A 24,144-nucleotide genomic window follows, 5' to 3' on the forward strand; every position below is an offset into this window, starting at 1 on the left:
GTTGTTTTAAATATTTGCTTTATTTCGTTTCAGAGCAAAACACATGAACCTAACAAGGGGATCCACAACAACGCGCAGACACTTAGCTAGTCTCTGTAAGTACTACCTCAGGTCGGATTTAATTGATGCAAGACTTGCATAGTTATAGGCTATCGATGCTTTGACTCCGCGTCGATCTTTTCAGACCGGAGGGAGCAGCATTGTACTAGTTTCTGATTGCCATTCATGTACGAAAGCGAGAATTAAATAAGAAATTGTTACAAGCTGATAAGAAACGACAAACACCACTCCTTTTTGTGTCTCGAGAAATCACAAAAGTTTTGTGTTCCAATTCATTGATAGAACGAAGGCTTTTCAAGAACCATAGAACGAAGAATCCAACTACACACGGAGTGCCAGGGAAAACTAGGCCATGGTTACATTACAAGAGACCCTTTGCCTACTCTGGCAGGAGGGTTGGTTGCTCGTGGCTCTTCAGCACATGGGCTTGCGAACTCTCTTCAACCATAAATGCAAAAGCATCAGGTCTTGAACATCCAGGTGATATCATGTCAGTTAAAATTGCAACAGTTCTGGTTTCCAAGTTCCAAATCCACCAACCGTGAGAAGCATCACAGAGGCGAGACCCTTCTGGTCCACCAGTCCATGACAGCATCGTCAGTTGACTGAATCAAACCTGTAGACTGGATCCAGTACAGTACCTTGCACCTGATTTGGAGAGAGTAAGGGCAACTGACAAGAAGTTGTTGCATGGTCTCGCTTGATTCGTCCCAAAGAAGGCAAGCTGAGACATGAGGCAGCCCTCTCCTCGACAGGCAGTCCAGGTTCCTAGATCACCGAACGAATGAAGAGGTTCACCTGGCTAGGCACCCAGGAATTCCAAGTTTGGCGTCATATCTGCAACTCAACCGCACCATGAACTAGGGCCCTGTAGCAGGATCATAGTACTTCCTCTGGGGTGACAGGCGCCGCCTACAATCCTAGGTCACAAGGTAGTTCTACTTACACACGCTGAACATTATGAGTATATATTTCTGGCGTCCGGGTGTCAGTACATATTCCTACCTCCTCAAACATGAGGTGAAATCATCAGACTACTGGCCAACCTTTGGCAAGTCAAAACATATCCACATTTACAGAGACTGGCTCCTGCAGAAGAAAAACTTCAGATACAGTTATGTTAGTGAATGGCATAGTAATAATTACTAGTAAATTCATCTTTGTAGAATGAGTCTGACAAGACAGCCTTTTTAAGTTGCTCAATTCAACAACAAAGCTCTTATTCAGGTAGTTTGAAATCAAAAACTGAGTGCGATAACAGGAACAGTGAACAAAATTATTAGATTTGGACAGTCTAGTAAACAATCAGCAAAAATGGCATATATTATGCACATGTTAATACAAGTCCATCCAAAATTCTCATTTTGGAAGACCTGGGTGCTCTTGAGGTTCATGTTTTTGTGGTTGGCACTACAGGATAGGTTTGGGATAGCAGCAGCAAAGTCTGTACAAATTGCTGACTTTACATGGGCATGGGTGAATCATACATGCATGGACTGAAAAAAAAAACAGAAGAAAGGGCTCTTCTCAGGCCAATCTTAGAAGGTGTAACTAAGTTTTAGCTAATAGGGAAGGTCACGTTCTTGTGTGGTCGACTCCATTATATATACGTAAATTTGTAAATGACTTATTGCAATACAGATAAAATAAAACGGTTTAAGTTATTTTACCTTAAAATTTTAAATGACTCTACAACCCTAGAATCAGTGTTATAACTTAACAAAACTATCATGGTTCAGTAAAACTTAACTCGTCCTGCTGGGAAGCAGTCCATCCTGGTTCATAAGTTTCCAGAAACCTGAGCTTTGCCTTGTTTGGAAGGTCATGGGGATGGACAAATGGAACCCCTTGCGGCCACCCAATTTCGGTTCTGATGTTCTCGCACGGACTGTGCAATGATCGTATATGACTTTCACATTCTTTGAGATTGCAAAATCTCAGTTTGATGCCTCTCCCGTCTGCAATATCCTGGACACGCTCCTTGAGCACTCTCTGCGCCTCTAGGCGAAGTCTTTTCGAAGGAGGGAGTGAATTTGTTCTTGTACTTCCCTTCTTTTTCTTCGTCGTGGAGTTAGACGATGCTACACCAAACAATTCAGCAGTGAGACTCCAAGTTTGTAGTCCATGAAGTCAAAAGTTTGATACATAACATACTGACCAATTAGGATGGTCTGAACTCTGAAGGAACTACATTGCATCAACTAGGACAACTATGTCTTTGTTTCAAAATACACTACGATATACCACCGACATGCCCTTGGAAGTTGGACCTACTGAACTCCCAGAATGTTACTCAATAACACTGAAGAGTACAACAAAATAAAAATCATACATAACAATTTTCATGTTAAGCAGCCCATAAAGAACACAGATTTTTGTGTACTGTTTGCCTTTTTGTTTTGGATCTACTAGCTCCGTTTCATAAAAGAAGGCGTATAATTTTTTCTAATGTCAAATGATTTAATGTTTGACCAACCTTAAAATATATTGAGAACTATGATACTATATACATACAATGTGAAAATTTATGTCATGATGTATCTAATGGCATTTATTTGGCATGGTAGATTTTGATAGTTTCTTCTAAGAGCCTGGTCCAAGTTTACATCGTTTGACTTTTGAAAATATTTATATGCCTTATTTTAGGGAACGGAGGTAGTAGCATTTTATTGCCCCAGCCAGGGACACATGGGCTCTGGGCCACCCTCAAGCTCGCAATCATTTGACATTGAATAAAACCATGCGAAGGGTCCTTTGCTAACCAAGCATTAAATTCGTCCTAATTCATCTAGTAATCAATGTTGGCCCCTCCCTAATTTTATTCCCCTCATGTAACCCTGCACCCCACCTGTTGTGAGCATTGAGTCCTATGTCCAGCGGCCTCTGGTTGTGTGGCGAGCTGGCAACAGTAATAGCATGTGTGTGCGTATTCGGAAAGGTGTATGATAAAGTATACCTAGAGAGAGCGAGAAAGAGTTTAAATATCCATGTTGTGTGTCTATTAAATTAAGTAGTATCCAATTAAATTAGAAAGATAGAGTTGTAGTTTGATCGAAGGTTTCAGATGAGATCTGACTTGCAGATCAGGTTAGTTTTTCCATATTTGCAGACAATCAAACAATCAGTAAACAAAAAAGGCAATGAGGCTCAGAGCCTCAGAGCCTCTCTTCCACAACAGGCACAAGCCCTGCTACTAGATTGAAGAGGGCGAGTGCCCTATCCTTGGACCATTATTCTACCCAATTTACGAGGTCCATAACATCACCACTAGAAACCATATATACTGAATCACAATTTTGTGAGATCACATCGCATCATGTATCATGTAGATTATCGAGAAGAAATTCATGGTAAGATGAACAAATTAATTATGGTTGTGTGAGGCAGGAGGACTAATTGATGCCACTTAGCCTGCTTTTATTCTTTTGTTTTTACCTGCCTTGTGGAGCTTTGCAAAGGAGATAATTTGAAACAATATCTTACAAATTTCCATGCATCCTAAGTGAATATGCTAGTGCTTGTCCTGTAGGAAATAATAACAGTATGGAGACACAACAACAACTTCAAGCATAAGTCATAGAGTAAAGACTGGGAGACACTAACTTACCATCTTGTTCTGCCCGGGATGACAATTCATTGTTCTTGGGGAAAAGTTGATCAGCAGAATGGTGTGTCTGCATGAAATCAGTAACAGGTATGGGGACCTGAAATTGAGTATCAACACCATGACCAGCAGCTCCCATTTCTGAATCACTCAACCTAGCAACTGATCTCGGCGTGAGCTTAAAAGCCAAGGAACAACGCCCAAACCTACATCCCTGCAAGTTCCCAACCTCTGTCTTGTGCACAGCTGGATTTACATAGCCGGCTGTTTCCTGATAAAGAGCAAGACCAGGATAGACGACAATATCATGCGGACCAAGGTCCCCGTCAACAAGAATCCAGCGTGCATGCAAGTCCTTGACATACAATCCGGACCTATCAGACTTAACTAGGGTAAGCAAAGTCTTATCAATCTGTTCCTCCTGCTCAGAGAACATGAGCAATTGACTATCATTAGGAGAAGCAACACGATGCTGCTGTGCTCCTTCAAATGACGGCCTTGAATGACAACATGCTGAAAGAACAGAGGAGGACACTTCCTGTCCCCTCAATGGCATGTTGTCAAGTATCTCAGTAAACACACAAGTACGGAGATTCAGTGAGAAGCTAATCGCATCAAGAATATCCCTGCAAACTTTTCCAAGCACCGAAAATATGTCGGGCAGGCCAGAGGGGGTCAATTCCATCGCACCATTGTGCTCCCTTGCAGTAATACCAGGCCTGTAATCATACATTTCCAGCCACATTTGGGGATCTGCATAGTAACCAGAAGTCTTGCACCACTCGCGGGCGTCATCCTCCGAGTGGACAACCTCGCCCGAACCATACCCTCGCTGGTGGAAGAAGAGGCGAGTGGAGTCCAGGCCAGACCTTAACAGGGCAGCGTCGGCCGGAGGCAGCTGGATGATAGCCGCCGAGTACTGAGCCAGCGACTGCATCAGTGTCGATACGCAAATCTTGTAGCTGTCAGAAGCGAGGCCCTCGACGGCCGCGAGATCACCGAGGCGCACGCGGCCGAGAGACGCGAGAATGTCCCCTCCCACATCATCCATTGGTGGGGAATGGTTCTTGAATCTTGAGTTCTAGGGGCGTTCTCAGAGCGGGCATGAAGGTTCAATTGAATCCCCCAAAAATTCTCGCTAAATTAACTGTTTTTTTTGCGGGGGAAAAGGTCGCTAAATTAACTGTTGGGTCAACTGAAACTCGATCCTGCGCGCTGAAGAAAAGATCCCCAAGAATGGAGAGATGGATTAGATTGCTGGCAGCAACAGAAAAGAAAGATCCCCAAGAACAAAGCGAAATATGAGAGCAAACCCATCGGATCAAAGCTAGTGTTCCTTACCAATTAAAGAAGACATGCATCCAAGTAGGGGATGGTTTTCTTCTCCGGGGTCCCCTTCTTCTCCACTCCACGCTTGCGAAAAAGACTTCAGCGGAAGGAGGTCTGGCTTGTCTCCCTTCACCGGCGGGGAGGTTGCCGGGGGCGCAGATTGCGAGGAATGATCGAGACTGGGAAGTGAATAATTTGGAAGAGAAATCAGAAAAGAGAATGAGAGAATAGGCGAGAGGAGGAAGAACAGCGGCTAAATTTTGCAATTATTCTCAAGGAACTGCTAAAAAACAGTCACATCACATGATTGTTTTCAGTCAACTTTCGGACCGTTAGATTAAGATACAACGACCATGAGAACCTTTTGTGGCACGCCAACACTGCAATTCTTTTCCTCAAAACAGCCATTTGCCGGAAATTCAATTCGGCTCCCGGGTGCGTATGCTTCCTCTACTAAAAATTATATTCGAAATGTCGAAAAATTTGGACAAAAAATTCTACATGTACATCTTCATAATATACGTGCGTTCGTCAAGTTTCACGAAAAACCAATATTTTGTGTGGTCTATATAAAAAAAAGAAAATTTATCTTGTGAAAAGCATTATTTTTAGCACTGAATTTTGTTTTTTTACACACGTCACATGATAAGTCGATTTTTTATGAAACGACTTTGTGAGCACGTAGCACGTGAAGATGTACGTGCAAACTTTTAGTTTCAATTTAAAAAAAATTAAAATGTATGTAAGATGCATTTCGAAATATAGAGAGCATATGGACCCATGTTCCAAAACACCGCTCCCGCCATTTGCCAGCTTTATAAATAAAGCAACGTGCCAAAGAAAAATCTCTTACAAAATAGATCAAAGATAAATGAAAATGGTATAACAAAAGCCAAGACTTGTCACCTAAACCAACAAAACGAGACTGAGGAGGATCATGGCCCCACGAGGACGCCCCCAACAGGGTACCGATGTACATGCCGTCGTCGTCGAGACCGCAAGGTCAAAGGTTTTCACCCGGAGACATCACACGACGAAGATAGCCACAATGACGCCCAAAGAGGGTTGCGACACCCTCATGTGTCGCCACCGTTTGCATCGAAACGACGAGCTTTCATCTGGAAAATCTTCGCACACACTTGATATCTCGAAGCGCCCAATGGCTTCGAGCCTGGGCTCTAGAACGCGTTCTGCGGGAAGTCAGTATGCCACGCCGTCAACTCTGTGAATTCCCGCCGCCTGCTCCTCGCCATCCTCATGACCAAAGAGAAGGCCATCACCACCGCTATGTCGCTCGTCGAAGAAGCACCAGCGTAGTCCACCTCCTTGGGCCGTCGCCCCGGCATCCAAGATCTCGCACAAGCAACGTGTCCGATACCACGACAACACATCCCTTGGAACTGGCGAGTAAGGGCAGTCCAGCCAAACAGTCACAAATTGAAAGTACGAGCCACAACTTCACAATTATTTTCACTAGAATGCCGTGATTCACACTAGAATTTTATGTTGATGTGTGTTCTATATTGCTTGTAGCTTTCTGTGATGTTTTTCGAACCTTTAAAATTTATCTTAAATCTTTAAAAGATTTTTGTCCTTTAGTAGGTGTTTGATATCGAACACCTATCAACGGGTATGCAAGGGCAGCCTCTTTCTTGTCCCGTCTTCCATATTCATGAATTATTTTGAGATTGTGTATTTCTGTTTTACAATAATGAAAATGGGTAGTCTGTTAAAACATCATTTTCAGAGTATTAAGATTAACCTCTTTAACTCATTTTTGTAATCCCTTGACTATTGCTCGAGAATAAATCTGAAGGAAAACGATGAAAGCCGACTGAAACTTATGCTACAGATATTCCCAAAACTATTCTAAAAGTATATTTTGTACAAGGATATTCTGTTGGCATGCAAAATATCAAGCTCAAAATTAAAGCTATCTAGAAGGTTTCAGATGAGCAAATTCAGCAATGAATAGTGACAAACAGTACATCACTATTTACGCACACATTTGTTTTTTTCCCTGCCTCAACTTTGAACTTTACATTCACATTCGCATGCTTCCACAACAACACATTTTTATATATATTTAAGATTTTCGGGGACTCCTAACTATTTTGAAGGTCTCATGTACTTAAATATCGCAACTTAGGTCCTGTAACTGCAAAAAGTGAGTCAGTCCAAATTAGTACCAACACCGTCAGATCTTGATGACTCACTAGTTGCACTTCTAGGACTTGGGCGACGGTTTTGCCTACGCAAGACGCTCAAAATAGTTTAGGGACCTTCAGTGTGGACTTCCCTATTTCTTAAATTTAACATGTTTTTATTTTGGTATCAAATATGGTATACATGTCCACATGGGTGTGTACATTTTTGATAAATGGAATATATTAATATCGATATATACCAATTACACCGAGCCTCTGCAACAACACAATACCCTAATGATAGTACAGATGCAAAACAAAAAAAAACTAAGAAAAAAGTCCGGCTACGGTATTTCAGCCCTAGCAGCAACAATACATCCGCCACCAGACAACACATGAATCCAAAAGTGATGCCTTCAAGAAAGAAACAGTGCACAAGTGTCGTCGTCGCCCGATCAAAAGATCTTAGGTTTTCACCAAGATACTCTCAAAACAATGTCTTCAACAAGCCTATTGACAGACATAAACAATTAAGGTCAGGCCTTGGATTTTCACACTGAAAAGTAAGGCTCTGAACTTCACCTGTGCTGCCACCCTCACTTGCATACCGTTGCTACGAAACCCATAACACCAAGAAAGTCCCTCAGCATCCTCCCTTGCTAGTCCTCCAATCCAGCCTTCATGATATTCTCCGCCTCTGATTTTACCATGGACTAGAATGACAGCTGATGTCAACACATAATAGATCTTCGCGCCGCTCCCTCTAGAACTAAACGTCGGAATAAAAACATGGGTGCGTACGACCGAATACCAACCGATCCAGCAAACTCCAGGCATAAGGTGCACTGTTACACTTATCGGCGGAGCCTTCCGGAATGCAATACTCTAGCAAAATCCAGTAGGACATGCATCAGGAAGATCTTCGTCTTGGTGCGAGAGGAACCCTAGGACCGCCGCCTTTATTTAGGCCGAGCCCCTACGCAACATGCCATCCCTGCCGCCTGTCTCACCGAATACCCAGCAAAACAAGCGACCTTGGGATGTGTGCGGGAGCCAGCATGCCACAACAGCCCTGGATAGCCGCAAAACCGCAGCCTGCAAAGCCCATATGGGACCAGATCAGGCCCTGGCCACCCTGCCGCCCGCAGCAACCACCGAGGCTGCCGTCGACAGCAACCACCGATGGCCGCCGCTGCCCTAGTCGCCGGCTGCCACCGCACCCCACCACCATTCGCGCTGCCCCACGTCCCACCGCGTCGCCACAGGACGACGGGCATAGGCGGGAGACCTAGACCCGCGGCATGCCTCCACCGCCGGACGAGACATCCGCCGCCTGGCCGGGGAACACCATCCCGACCGCCGCCACAACGATCATGTCGACGCTGAAAGAACATCTCTCACAATATGTTTTGAGTGTTTGATGTCAATGTATGTGATACTCTAATGTTTGATGAAGTGGTGCAGGGTGTATATAGGTACATGAATATGTGTGACTTGTGTGGAAAAACGAGTCAAAAGAAAGCTGAAAAAGTTCACCAGACCGGATAATCCGGGCCAAATATTTGCAAAATATCCGGCCCCCAATTTTTGGCTAAGGACTCGAGGCAATGTGGCTCAGTACTTCCCTGGACAGGGGCCGGATTATTGGCCGGACATTTGCCCGGAATTTCCCCTAGGCCGGATAATCCGGGCCGGATATTTTCGAAATATCCGGCCCCCCAAAAAATGGCTAAGGACCAGAGGCGACGCGGCTCAGTAAGGCCCTGGACATGGGCCGGACTTTTGGCCGGACATTTGCCCGGAATTTTCCCAGGGCCGGATTTTTGGTGGGGCGCGGATTATCCGGCCCCAACTTAGGCCGGATTATCCGGCCCTCGAAGACTCCAACGGCTGGATTTGGGGGGGGGGGGGTATTTATACCCCCCTTCTTCTACCTTGCTCCTTGCTCAATCATTGACTAAAATTCTGCCAAGCCTCACCACCATTAGAGCCACCTCAAGAACACAAGATTTGCAAGATCTCCTCCCTCACCCAAACCAAATCTCTTGATCTTTGGAGATTCGAAGGAGAAGACACCGATCTACATCCTCACCGAAGCGATTTACATTTCCCCCTCATATGCTTGAGGGCCCCTTTGCTAGTGTTCCTTTTTGGATCCCTAGTTGTCTGTTGTTGATGTATTTTTGTTGATTGTTGTGTTGTTACAGATTTGGGAGCCTCCAATTTGGTTGTGGATGTGTGCCCCAAGAACTTTGTAAAGGCCCGGTTTCCGCCTCGAGGAAATCCCTTAGTGGAAGTGGGCTAGGCCTTCGTGGCGTTGCTCACAGGAGACCTGAGTGAAGTCTTCGTGACTGTTGGTCTGGCTTTCATAGCGACCACACTCCTCCAAACGTAGACGTACCTTCTTGCAAAGGAAGGGAACTACGGGAATCAACTCCGTGTCTCCGTGTGCTCCACTCTCGGTTACCTCTATCCTTTATCTCCTCTCTATTGCATTGCTATATCTTGCTTAGTCGTTGACCTTGTCATATAGGTAAATTCACATAGTTGCATATCTAGAGAATTTACCTTTGTGTCAAGCCTAATTGAAAAAGAACTAAAAATTGGTTAGCACCTATTCACCCCCCTCTAGGTGCGGCATACGATCCTTTCAATTGGTATCAGAGCCTCGGCTCTTATTTCGGGCTTAACCGCCTAAGAGTATGCCGAATGACGAGGGCTCGGAAGGGGCCGCAAAGATGGTCACCATGGATGAGTTCAAGGCAATGGAAACATCCTTGAGGTCCTCCATGGATGCTCAAATGGAAAGCATGAGAAAAATGATTTCCGAGCTTTTGACTCCGGTCCCCCCCCGTAGCTCCTGTCATAGAGGAAAGGGACAAGGGTGCGATAGAAGGGGGAGATGCTTCGACGTCACCCCTCTCTACCAAGCCTTTGAATGGTGATAACTTAAACACTATTATACCCCCCGGTACTTCTCCCATGGGAACTAGTGAAGGTGTGAGCTACAATCGAGTGGCTCCACCTTTCCTATCTCCCGATATCCCGGTTCCCCATCCTCATATAAACATTAGGGGCGACCCACCTAAGTTTAATGTTAAAGATTACGATACATGGCAATTTAAGTTTCGTTCTCATGTTCGCAGTGCCTCCAATGAACTTTGGAGAATCATCGTGGAAGGCTTCAAGCCATACAACCCCGACAAGTTGACTAGAAGAGAAGCGGTTGATAGTCAACTCAATGACACCGCCTTGCACATGATACAAACTAGTGTAGGGACAAAAGAATTGTCTCGTGTTCGGAATTTCACCACCGCCAAGGAAGCTTGGGATAGTTTGGCCACTATTTGCATTGGAAGTGATAGCATGAGAAGGAACAAGTACAATTTTCTTCGGAATCAAGCCGAAGGATTCATGAGGCTACCAGATGAAGATCATGAAGCCATGTATGGAAGGCTTCTCACCGTTGCCGATGCTTTCCGGAATGTGTGTGCCACCCACATCAATGACTCTTGGATCAAGGATAAGTACATCGATTGCATGATGCCGTTTGAACCCATTGATGTCAAGACTCTTGTTGGGAGAGAATGCTATTCCTCTCTCACTTCTCAACAAGCCGTGCATGAGATGCAAGCCCTCAAGGTGCTCGAGCAAAACTCCCGTGATTCTCGCAATCGTGCCATTGGTATGTCAAAAGGGAACAATCTTGCCTTGACGGTCAATTCCGTAGAAGAAGTGTACCCTCAAGAACAATATAGGGCATCTTGGAGTATGTCCTATCCGGAAGATTTGGAACTCCACTACAATGATCACATGGCCTTCCATGCAAAATCTTTTTGGGTTGATCCCTCCAAGGCCAAGGAAGACAACATCAAGAGAAACAACAAAAGTGGGTTCACTAGCTTGGGTCCAAGAACAAGAGCATGCTACAACTGTGATGACAAGCGCCATTTCATCGCCGAATGCCCCTATGAGCATAGGGAGACTCATGGTGGAAGGCTCATACCCAAAGACAAGAGCAAATACTCAAAGGGCAAATATTCAAAAGCCCCCAACAAGAAATTCTACAACAACAAGAGCAAGAAGGGCAAGAGGCCCGAAGAATATTCTTCCGATGAAGTTGAAAGTTCTAGTGATGATGAAGAAGAAGAAAGCTCAAAGGAAGTGGCCGCCATTGTCACTACCAACATTCCCTCTTCATCTCTCTTTGAATCCCCCAATGAGAATCCTCATATCAAGAATGCACATTGCTTCATGGCAAGGTCCACCTTGGACACATCTATTGTGCTATCAACTCAAGAAGAATATACCTCCGGATATGATGATGTTGATGATGAAGAAGATGCAACCTCTAATGGATTGGTCGCTCTTGCCTCTCTCTCCACTAACTCTTCATCACCAAGTGAATCCCCCAATGAGGTCATTCATGTGGAGGAAGAAAGTTGCCTCATGGCTAAATCCTCCGAGGTATCATCTCCTAACCCCTCTATGCCTAACATATCAAATGATCTAGGGGTTAATCATGCTAGTTTAAAAGTGAAACAAGAAATGCTTAATTTTGATGAGTTCATTCTTAACTTACAAGGTAACACTAAAAAGCATGTTTCAAATCTCATGGTTCGTATAGCTCAACTAAATGATACTCTTGAGAAAAAATGTCAAATAGAGAGAAAAGACTCTCTTGAAATACATGCTCTTAAAAATGCTCTTGAGGAAAGTCAAGAAACCATAGCTTCTCTTGAAGAGAGGCTAGAAACTATTGAAGAGCCTCAAGATAAAATTAACAAGCTCACTAAAGCTAGAGATCTTGCTAGGGCTAAGACTAAAGTGCTTAAAAAGGAAAAGGCCCAATTTGGTGTTGATCATGAGAAACTTGTGAAGGATCTAGATGAACTATACAAGGCCCACAAAGCCTTGAAGAGTGAATACTCTCTTCTCTCCAAGTCTAATGAGCAACTTCAAATTAGGCTTGCTTCATATGACATACCTAGTACCTCTACCCGTTCATGTGATCATGCAAATATTATTGAGGAAAATGCTAGGTTGAAAGATGAACTTGCTAAGGCCTCCTCTCCCCAAAGTGAACTTTCTTTGGATGATCTTTTGAGTAAGCAAAGATCAAACAATGGGAAGGAAGGCCTTGGTTATAATGCCAAGGCAAAGAAGGCAAACAAGTAAAAGGCCAAGCCTGCACAAGTGAAGAAGAAAGCTATCACTAATGGTGAAGCCCCTAAGGGCAACACCATTAATGATGATAATGCGGGAAATGCTAACCCTCACTATGTTCTATTTAAAGATTATTATGGTGATGTTTATGCTAAATATGTTGGCCCATATGATGGTTATGTTGCTTGGTCTATTTGGGTCCCAATGACCCGTTGCTAACAAAAGAGGACCCATTGAGAAATGGGTACCTAATTCCAAGAATTGATCTCATGTAGGACTATGCCGCCGGAGGTTCAAAATGGGTACTTGATAGTGGATGTACAAGTCATATGACCGGCGGCAAGAACCTCGTCAAGGAGTTGAGGCCCAATATAAATAATATCACCGTCTCCTTTGGCGATAATTCTACATCCGAGGTATTGGGTTTTGGCAAGGTTGTGGTTGCACACAACATTACTCTTGTGGATGTCATGCTTGTCAAAACCCTTGGTTACAATTTGCTTTCCGTTTCCGCCCTTGGCAAGATGGGTTTCGCCGTCTTTATTGATAATGATATTGTGGTCCTCTTGTGGAGCAAGACTCTAAAAGTCGCTTTCGTTGGGTATCGCGAACATAACTTGTATGTGGTGGACTTTTTGGGGACCACCACTTCAAGTGCGATGTGCCTATTCGGAAAGGCGGATGTGGGTTGGTTGTGGCATCGCCGCTTGGCCCATGTCAACATGAGAACTTTGCAAAGTCTTCACAAGGGGAACCTGTAGGATAACGTTGCATAGAAAACAAAAATTTTCCTACCGCGAACACGCAATCCAAGCCAAGATGCAATCTAGAAGACGGTAGCAACGAGGGGGTATCGAGTCTCACCCTTGAAGAGATTCCAAAGCCTACAAGATGAGGCTCTTGTTGCTGCGGTAGACGATCACTTGCCGCTTGCAAAAGCGCGTAGAAGATCTTGATCACGATCGGTTCCGGCGCCACGAACGGGCAGCACCTCCGTACTCGGTCACACGTTCGGTTGTTGATGAAGACGACGTCCACCTCCCCGTTCCAGCGGGCAGCGGAAGTAGTAGCTCCTCTTGAATCCGACAGCACGACGGCGTGGTGTCGGTGGTGGTGGAGAAGTCCGGCGGAGCTTCGCTAAAGCTACGCGGGAGTTATGGAGGAGAGGGGGGCGGCTAGGGTTTGGGAGGGGGTGGCCGGCCACTCAAGGGGGGCGGCCAGCTTGTGGTCTTGGGGTGGCCGGCCCCCTCCCTTGGCCCCTCATTATATAGATGGATCCCCAAGTGTTGGTGTCCAAGTCTTCGAATAAGACCCGAACCAAAAACCTTCCATAAGAGGGGAAACCTAGCCCAACTAGGACTCCCACCAAAAGGTGGGATTTCCACCTCCCATGTGGGGGTTGGCCGGCCCCCTAAGGGGGAGTCCACTTGGGACTCCTCCCCACCTAGGGTTGGCCGGCCATGGAGGTGGAGTCCCATGTGGACTCCACCTTCCTTGGTGGTTTCTTCCGGACTTTTCTAGAACCTTCTAGAACCTTCCATAGAACCTTCCGCGACATTTTATTTCACATAAAATGACATCCTATATATGAATCTTATTCTCCAGACCATTCCGGAACTCCTCGTGATGTCCGGGATCTCATCCGGAACTCCGAACAAATATTCGAACTCCATTCCATATTCAAGTACTACCATTTCAACATCCAACTTTAAGTGTGTCACCCTACGGTTCGTGAACTATGCGGACATGGTTGAGTACTCACTCCGACCAATAACCAATAGCGGGATCTGGAGATCCATAATGGCTCCCACATATTCAACGATGACTTTAGTGATCGAATGAACCATTCACATACATTACTAATTCCCTTTGTCTCGCGATATTTTACTTGTCCGAGATTTGATCTTCGGTATCACTCTATACCTTGTTCAACCTCGTCTCCTGACAAGTACTCTTTACTCGTATCGTGGTATGTGGTCTCTTATGAACTCATTCATATGCTTGCAAGACATTAGACGACATTCCACCGAGAGGGCCCAGTATATCTATCCGTCATCGGGATGGACAAATCCCACTTTGTTGATCCATATGCCTCAACTCATACTTTCCGGATACTTAATCCCACCTTTATAGCCACCCATTTACGCAGTGGTGTTTGGTGTAATCAAAGTACCTTTCCGGTATAAGTGATTTACATGATCTCATGGTCATAAGGACTAGGTAACTATGTATCGAAAGCTTATAGCAAATAACTTAATGACGAGATCTTATGCTACGCTTAATTGGGTGTGTCCATTACATCATTCATACAATGACATAACCTTGTTATTAATAACATCCAACGTTCATGATTATGAAACTAATCATCCATTAATCAACAAGCTAGTTTAAGAGGCATACTAGGGACTTCTTGTTTGTCTACATATCACACATGTACTAATGTTTCGGTTAATACAATTCTAGCATGATATATAAACATTTAACATAAACATAAAGATATAAATAATAACCACTTTATTATTGCCTCTAGGGCATATCTCCTTCAGTCTCCCACTTGCACTAGAGTCAATAATCTAGATTACATTGTAATATACCTAACACCCATGGCATTCTGGTGTTGGTTATGCTTTGCCCTAGGGAGAGCTTTAGTCAACGGATCTGCTACATTCAGATCAGTGTGTACTTTGCAAATCTTTACTTCTCCATCTTCGATGTACTCGCGAATCGAGTGGTAACGCAGCTTGATATGCTTCAGCCTCTTGAGTGACCTTTGCTCTTGTGCATTGGCGATGGCACCCATGTTATCACAAGAATGATTAATGGGTCCAATGTACTAGGAACCACACCGAGCTCTACAATGAACCTCTTCATCCATACCGCTTCGATGAAGCCTCCGAAGCCGCTATGTACTCGATTCTGTTGAAGACTTCGCCACCGTGCACCGCTTCGAGCTTGCCCGACTTCTCAAGCACCATTCAATATAAACACGTACCCAGATTGTGACTTAGAGTCATCGGGATCGGTGTTCCAACTTGCATCGGTGTAACCGTTTACAACGAGCTCTTGGTCACCTCCATAACAAAGAAACATATCCTTAGTTCTTTTCAAGTACTTCAGATATTCTTGACCGCTGTCCAGTGTTCCATTCCTGGATCACTTTGATATCTGCTAGTCAAACTAACAGCATGTGCTATATCCGGTCTAGTACATAGCATGGCATACATGATAGATCCTACTGCCGAGGCATAGGGGATGTTACTCATCCTTTCTCTTTCTTCTGCCGTAGCCGGTCCTTGAGTCTTACTCAATACCTTGCCTGGTAACATAGGTAAGAACCCTTTCTTACTTTCGTCCATTCTAAACTTCTTTAGAATCTTGTCCAGATATGTACTCTGTGATAGCCCTATTAGGCGTCTTGATCTATCTCTATAGATCTTGATGCCTAATATATATGATGCTTCACCAAGGTCTTTCATTGAAAAACTATTATTCAAATAACCTTTAACACTGCTTAATAGTTCTATATCATTCCCGATCAATAATATGTCATCTACATATAATATCAGGAATGCTACAGAGCTCCCACTCACTTTCTTGTAAATACAGGCCTCTCCATGACACTGTATAAACCCGAAGTCTTTGATCACCTTATCAAATTGTCGGTTCCAACTTCTTGATGCTTGCTTCAGTCCATAGATTGAACGCTGAAGTTTGCATACTTTGTCAGCATTTTTAGGATCGACAAAACCTTTGGGTTGTACCATATACAACTCTTCCTCAATGTCTCCATTAAGGAACGCCGTTTTGACATCCATCTGCCAAATCTCATAATCGAAAAATGCAGCTATTGCTAACAAAATCCTCACAGATTTTAGCTTCGCTACAGGTGAGAAAGTCTCATCGTAGTCAACTCCTTGAATTTGTCGGAAACCCTTTGCGACAAGTCGAGCTTTATAGACGATAATATTACCATCGGATCTCTGTTTTTCTCTTGAAGATCCATTTATTCTCAACAGCCTTTCGGCTATCAGGTAAGTCTACCAAAGTCCATACTTTGTTATCATACATGGATCCCATTTCGGATTTCATGGCTTCTTGCCATTTGTTGGAATCTGGGCTCATCATCGCTTCTTCATACGTCGCAGGGTCCTCATCATTATTATCCACAATCATGACATTTAGACAAGGATCATACCAATCAGGAGTGGCACGTTCCCTTGTCGATCTGCGAGGTTCAGTAGTTTCCTCGTTCGAAGTTTCATGATCATTATCATTAGCTTCCTCTGTTGCCGGTGTAGGCGGTACAGGTACAACTTCCGGTACTGCGCTACTCTGATCAACGAGTATAGATTCATCAATCTCATCGAGTTCTACTTTTCTTCCAGTCACTTCTTTAGTGAGAAATTCTTTCTCAAGAAAGGTTCCGTTCTTAGCAACAAAGATTTTGCCTTCGGATCTGTGATAGAAAGTGTACCCTATAGTTTCCTTAGGGTATCCTATGAAGACGCATTTCTCCGCTTTGGGTTCTAGCTTGTCCGGTTGTAACTTCTTTACATAGGCTTCGCAACCCCAAACTTTCAGGAACGACAGCTTAGGTTTCTTATTAAACCATAATTCATACGGTGTCGTTTCCACGGATTTTGATGGTGCTCTATTTAAAGTGAATGCGGTTGTCTCTAATGCATAACTCCAAAATGATAACGGCAAATCAGTAAGAGACATCATAGAACGAACCATATCTAAGAGAGTTCGATTACGACGTTCGGACACACCGTTACGTTGAGGTGTTCCCGGCGGTGTCAATTGTGAAAGTATTCCGCATTTCTTTAAATGCATGCCAAACTCATAACTCAGATATTCACCTCCACGATCAGATCGTAGAAACTTAATCTTCTTGTTACGTTGATTTTCTACTTCACTTTGAAATTCCTTAAACTTCTCGAAAGTTTCGGATTTATGTTTCATGAAATAGATATACCCATATCTACTCAGATCATCTGTGAAGGTTAGAACATAACGATAACCACCGCGCGACGCTACACTCATTGGTCCGCACACATCGGTATGTATGATTTCCAATAAGTCAGTAGCTCGCTCCATCATACCAGAAAATGGAGTCTTTGTCATTTTTCCCATTAGACATGCTTCGCATCTATCAAGTGACTCAAAGTCAAGTGATTCAAGTAATCCATCAGTATGGAGTTTCTTCATGCGTTTCACTCCAATATGACCAAGACGACAGTGCCACATATAAGTAGAATTATCATTCAATTTAATTCGCTTAGCATCAATGTTATGTATATGCGTATCACTACTATCGAGATCTAACAGAAATAAGCCATTCTTTTGTGGTGCTCGACCATAAAAGATATTATTCATAAAAATAGAACAACCATTATTCTCAGACTTGAATGAATAACCGTCTTGCATTAAACAAGATCCAGATATAATGTTCATGCTCAACGCAGGTACATAATAACAATTATTTAGGCTTAAAACTAATCCCGAAGGTAGATGTAGAGGAAGTGTGCCGACTGCGATCACATTGACCTTGGATCTGTTTCCAACGCGCATCGTCACTTCATCTTTCAGCAGTTGTCGTTTATTCTTTAGTTCCTGTTTCGAGTTACAAATATGAGCAACCGAACCAGTATCAAATACCCAGGTACTAGAACGAGAACCAGTGAAATGAACATCTATAACGTGTATATCAGATATACCTTCTTTCTTCTTCTTGACAAGGCCGCTCTTCAGATCAGCCAGATACTTGGAGCAATTACGCTTCCAGTGTCCCTTCTCCTTGCAGTAATAGCACTCAGCATCAGGCTTAGGGCCGTTCTTAGGTTTCATAGGAGGCGTGGCAGCTTTCTTGCCACCCTTCTTGAATTTTCCCTTAGACTTGCCCTGTTTCTTGAAACTGGTGGTCTTGTTGACCATCAACACTTGGTGCTCTTTCTTGATCTCAATCTCAGCAGCTTTTAGCATGCCAAAGAGTTCAGGTAACTCCTTGTTCATGTTCTGCATATTGTAGTTCATCACAAAGTTCTTGTAACTTGGTGGCAGTGATTGAAGGACACGATTAATCCCCAGTCTGTTAGGAATCACTATTCCCAAGTCACTGAGTTTCTTCGCATGCCCGGTCATGGCGAGCATGTGCTCACTAACGGAGTTACCTTCTTCCATCATACAGCTGAAGAAATGTTTCGATGCTTCATAGCATTCCACGGCCGCATGAGTCTCGAATATAGCTTTCAGCTCATTCATCAACTCATGAGGATCGTGGTGCTCAAAACGTTTTTCAAGATCGGATTCCAGACTGCACAGGATGGCACACTGAACTTGAGAGTACCGAGTTTTCCGAGTTGCGTAAACAGCTTTTACTTCATCGGTTTCATCTTCTGCAGGAGGGTCACCTAGCGGTGCATCAAGCACAAATTGCAGATTTCCGCCAGAGAGGAAGATCCTCACATGACGGAACCAGTCGGTGAAGTTGCTACCGTTGCTCTTAAGTTTCTCTTTCTCTAGGAACTGATTAAAATTGATTGGGGACGCCATCTCTACAACATATATTTGCAATAGTTTAGACTAAGTTTATGACAAATTGAGTTCAAATTTTAATTCAACTTAATTAAAAACCTAAGTGAACTCCCACTCAAAACAATATCCCTCGCATTGTCTTAGTGATCACACGAACCAAATCCACCGCACCTAAACCCGATCATCACGAGAAAAGGTGTGATTTCAATGGCGAACACTCAAAGTGTTCATCATATCAACCATATGATTCATGCTCTACCTTTCGGTATCACATGTTCCGAGACCATGTCTGTACATGCTAGGCTCGTCAAGGCCACCTTAGTATCCGCATGTGCAAAACTGTCTTGCACCCGTTGTATGTACTTATTGAATCTATCACACCCGATCATCACGAGGTGCTTCGAAACGACAAGACTTGGTAACGGTGCTACTAAGAATGAACACTTTATTATCTTGAGATTTTAGTGAGGGATCATCTTATAATGCTACCGTCGCGATCTAAGCAAAATAAGATGCATAAAAGGATTAACATCACATGCAGTTCATATGTGTGATATGATATGGCCCTTTTGTCTTTGCGCCTTTGATCTTCATCTCCAAAGCACGGATATGATCTCCATCATCTTCGGGCATGATCTCCATCATCGTCGGCGTAGCGTCAAGGTCAATGGCGCCGTCTTCATGATTGTTCTCCATGTAGCAACTATTACAACTACTTTGAAATACTACTCAACATGAAATTTAAAGACAACCATAAGGCTCCTGCCGGTTGCCACAATACAATAATGATCATCTCATACATATTCATCATCATATTATGGCCATATCACATCACCAAACCCTACAAAAACAAGTTAGACGTCTCTAATTTGTTTGCATATTTTACGTGGTTTAGGGTTTTCGAGAGAGATCTAATCTACCTACGAACATGAACCACAACGTTGATACTAATGTTTTCAATAGAAGAGTAAATTGAATCTTTACTATAGTAGGAGAGACAGACACCCGCAAAGCCTCTTATGCAATACAAGTTGCATGTCGAACGAGGAACAAGTCTCATGAACGCGGTCATGTAAAGTTAGTCCGAGCCGCTTCATCCCACTATGCCATAAAGATGCAAAGTACTCAAACTAAAGATAACAAGAGCATCAACGCCCACAAACCATTGTGTTCTACTCGTGCAACCATCTATGCATAGACCTGGCTCTGATACCACTGTAGGATAACGTTGCATAGAAAACAAAAATTTTCCTACCGCGAACACGCAATCCAAGCCAAGATGCAATCTAGAAGACGGTAGCAACGAGGGGGTATCGAGTCTCACCCTTGAAGAGATTCCAAAGCCTACAAGATGAGGCTCTTGTTGCTGCGGTAGACGATCACTTGCCACTTGCAAAAGCGCGTAGAAGATCTTGATCACGATCGGTTCCGGCGCCACGAACGGGCAGCACCTCCGTACTCGGTCACACGTTCGGTTGTTGATGAAGACGACGTCCACCTCCCCGTTCCAGCGGGCAGCGGAAGTAGTAGCTCCTCTTGAATCCGACAGCACGACGGCGTGGTGTCGGTGGTGGTGGAGAAGTCCGGCGGAGCTTCGCTAAAGCTACGCGGGAGTTATGGAGGAGAGGGGGGCGGCTAGGGTTTGGGAGGGGGTGGCCGGCCACTCAAGGGGGGCGGCCAGCTTGTGGTCTTGGGGTGGCCGGCCCCCTCCCTTGGCCCCTCATTATATAGATGGATCCCCAAGTGTTGGTGTCCAAGTCTTCGAATAAGACCCGAACCAAAAACCTTCCATAAGAGGGGAAACCTAGCCCAACTAGGACTCCCACCAAAAGGTGGGATTTCCACCTCCCATGTGGGGGTTGGCCGGCCCCCTAAGGGGGAGTCCACTTGGGACTCCTCCCCACCTAGGGTTGGCCGGCCATGGAGGTGGAGTCCCATGTGGACTCCACCTTCCTTGGTGGTTTCTTCCGGACTTTTCTAGAACCTTCTAGAACCTTCCATAGAACCTTCCGCGACATTTTATTTCACATAAAATGACATCCTATATATGAATCTTATTCTCCGGACCATTCCGGAACTCCTCGTGATGTCCGGGATCTCATCCGGAACTCCGAACAAATATTCGAACTCCATTCCATATTCAAGTACTACCATTTCAACATCCAACTTTAAGTGTGTCACCCTACGGTTCGTGAACTATGCGGACATGGTTGAGTACTCACTCCGACCAATAACCAATAGCGGGATCTGGAGATCCATAATGGCTCCCACATATTCAACGATGACTTTAGTGATCGAATGAACCATTCACATACATTACTAATTCCCTTTGTCTCGCGATATTTTACTTGTCCGAGATTTGATCTTCGGTATCACTCTATACCTTGTTCAACCTCGTCTCCTGACAAGTACTCTTTACTCGTATCGTGGTATGTGGTCTCTTATGAACTCATTCATATGCTTGCAAGACATTAGACGACATTCCACCGAGAGGGCCCAGAGTATATCTATCCGTCATCGGGATGGACAAATCCCACTGTTGATCCATATGCCTCAACTCATACTTTCCGGATACTTAATCCCACCTTTATAGCCACCCATTTACGCAGTGGTGTTTGGTGTAATCAAAGTACCTTTCCGGTATAAGTGATTTACATGATCTCATGGTCATAAGGACTAGGTAACTATGTATCGAAAGCTTATAGCAAATAACTTAATGACGAGATCTTATGCTACGCTTAATTGGGTGTGTCCATTACATCATTCATACAATGACATAACCTTGTTATTAATAACATCCAATGTTCATGATTATGAAACTAATCATCCATTAATCAACAAGCTAGTTTAAGAGGCATACTAGGGACTTCTTGTTTGTCTACATATCACACATGTACTAATGTTTCGGTTAATACAATTCTAGCATGATATATAAACATTTATCATAAACATAAAGATATAAATAATAACCACTTTATTATTGCCTCTAGGGCATATCTCCTTCAGAACCATATTGTGGGACTAATGGAAAATGTTTCTTTTGCCAAAGATCGTGTTTGTAGGGCTTGTGTTGAAGGCAAAATGCATGACTCTCCGCACCCAAGCAAGACTATCATCTCTTCCAAGAGGATCTTGGAGCTCCTTCATGTGGATTGATGACCCACAAGTATAGCGGGTGTATCGTAGTATCTTCGATAAGTAAGAATGTCGATCCCAACGAGGAGCAGAAGGTGTTGACAAGCAGTTTCGATGAAGGATTCACTGTAAATGCTCACAGACAAGTATTCAGGGGGTTTTGATGTAACAGATGAATAAAGTACGAGTAAGTAAAGTGCGAGAGTAACAATTGCAGCGAGTGGCCCAATCCTTTTTAGCACAAAGGACAAGCCGGTTTGTTTACTTATAATGACCAAACGTTCTTGAGGACACACGGGAATTTAGTCTAGTGCTTTCGCTACATACGGCTAATTAATCTTCATTGTTTTGATAAGTGTTGTGTGGGTGAACCTATGCTAATGTACCGCCCTTCCTAGGACTAATACATACTTGTGATTATACCCCTTGCAAGCATCCGCAACTACAAGAAAGTAATTAAGACAAATCTAACCACAGCCTTAAACTCTGAGATCCTGCTATCCCTACTGCATCGATATACCAACGGGGGCTCAGGTTTCTGTCACTCCGGCAACCCCGCAATTGGCAAACGAGTACAAGATGCATTCCCCTAGGCCCATAAAGGTGAAGTGTCGTGTAGTCGACGTTCACACGACACCACTAGAAGAATAACACCACAACTTAAATATCATAACATTGAATATTACTCAACCATACTTCACTACTAACATTTAGACTTAACCCATGTCCTCAAGAACTAAACAAACTACTCACGAGACATCATATGGAACATGATCAGAGGTGATATGATGATGAATAACAATCTGAACATAAACCTTGGTTCAACGGTTTCACTCAATAGCATCAATAACAAGTAGAAATCAACACCGGGAGAGTTTCCCCTATCAAACAATCAAGATCAAACCCAAATTGTTACAGCGGTGACAACGTGCAGCGGTGGAGACGGCGGTGATGATGATGAAGATGATGATGATGGTGATGGAGATGATGTCCAGTGATGACGGTCACGATGGCGTCGATTTCCCCCTCCGGGAGGGAATTCCCCGGCGGATTCCTGCCCGCCGGAGAGCTCTTTTCTCTCTGGTGTTCTCCGCCCCGCAGAGGCGGCTGTGACTCTTCGCGACTATCCTCTGTGGCTTAGGTTTTCGGGACGAAGACGTACGCGAAGAAAAGGAGGCGAGAGAGGGCTGTGGGCCCCCTCCTCACAGGGCGGCGCGGCCAGGCCTTGGGCCGCGCCGGCCTATGAGGTGGGCCCACCTCGGGTCCCCTCGGCTCCCCCTTCTGGCTCCCTTCGTCTTCTGGAAAAATAGGATTTTTCATATAATTTCCGTCAACTGCTGATCTTCCGAAATATTGCATCCTGACGGTGCTTTTTCCAGCAGAATCCTGGCTCCGGTGCGCGATCTCCAAATAATCATGAAATATGCAAAATAGATGAAATAACATAAGTATCATCTCCAAATATGAAATATATCAATGAATAGCAGCAAATTATGATATAAAATAGTGATGCAAATTGGACGTATCAACTCCCCCCAAGCTTAGACTTCGCTTGTCCCCAAGCGAAACTGAGCTCAGTAAACAAGACCACATGTTTATGGAGTGAAGAGTCGATAAATAAAATACGGACAAGAAGCATCATATTAATTCACACAAGGCATTCTAGTGAACAACTTCCTCATATAATTCAACTTGAAATAAGTATAAGGTAATCACAAATAAAGGTGCATAAGGAATCATAATTGGTGATGGCAAACTTTGTTCTTGGTCAGAGAACAGTTAACAGATTATACTTATCTATTGAGCAGCGCTCTCATGTTAAAGTTTATATGGCTCATTTTGCATACTCAATCATAATGATCATTGATAACTTCCAAAGCTATATTCATTTAGATAAAACTTGTACTAAACAAGAAAGAGTAAAAGACATGATGAAATAAATCACAATATAATAGTTTGATCGCAACAACTCAAATGCTTGCTTGAGATGGAGGGAAATAGGTTTACTGACTCAACATAAAGTAAAAGATAGGCCCTTCGCAGAGGGAAGCATGGATTAAATCATGTGCTAGAGCTTTTCAAGTTTTGAAATCATATAGAGAGCAATAAAGTAAAGTTTTGAGGGGTGTTTGTTGTTGTCAACGACTGGTAGCGGGTACTCTAACC

The 24,144-nt window shown here is 43.8% G+C and overlaps 1 protein-coding gene across 4 annotated transcripts; it reads right to left on the reverse strand.

Moving 5' to 3' along the window:
- Positions 1–265: 265 nt before the first annotated feature.
- Positions 266–5,292, reverse strand: LOC127333766 (uncharacterized). 4 transcript variants are annotated; one of them, XR_007871497.2, is made up of 5 exons: positions 5,006–5,290; positions 3,668–4,879; positions 1,811–2,141; positions 1,066–1,149; positions 266–980 (listed from the first exon to the last, which is right to left on the reverse strand). XR_007871497.2 is itself a non-coding variant. In XM_051360205.2 (5 exons), the coding sequence occupies exons 2-4, from the start codon at positions 4,713–4,715 to the stop codon at positions 1,070–1,072; spliced, it is 1,473 nt and encodes a 490-aa protein (XP_051216165.1). In that variant the 5' UTR covers positions 4,716–4,879; positions 5,006–5,292; the 3' UTR covers positions 266–980; positions 1,066–1,069. The 4 variants fall into 4 exon arrangements, 3 of the variants coding, with proteins under 3 accessions (XP_051216165.1, XP_051216164.1, XP_051216166.1); XM_051360205.2 differs by having other exon boundaries at positions 1,066–1,163; positions 5,006–5,292; XM_051360204.2 differs by having other exon boundaries at positions 266–1,163; positions 5,006–5,291.
- Between the last annotated feature and the right edge of the window lie 18,852 nt (positions 5,293–24,144).

Source organism: Lolium perenne, chromosome 2 (assembly GCF_019359855.2).
Source record: "Lolium perenne isolate Kyuss_39 chromosome 2, Kyuss_2.0, whole genome shotgun sequence".
NCBI classification, from domain to species: domain Eukaryota; kingdom Viridiplantae; phylum Streptophyta; class Magnoliopsida; order Poales; family Poaceae; genus Lolium; species Lolium perenne.

Bases quoted from the DNA above. Each gene is read 5' to 3' on its own strand.
- LOC127333766 (XM_051360205.2), bottom strand. From the start codon at position 4,715: ATGGATGATGTGGGAGGGGACATTCTCGCGTCTCTCGGCCGCGTGCGC. The intron at 2,142-3,667 runs GTAAGTTAGTGT...TGTTTGGTGTAG, and splicing joins ATCCCGGGCAGAACAAGATG to CATCGTCTAACTCCACGACG. The intron at 1,164-1,810 runs GTTAAGTTTTAC...CTGTATCTGAAG, and splicing joins ACTGCTTCCCAGCAGGACGA to TTTTTCTTCTGCAGGAGCCA.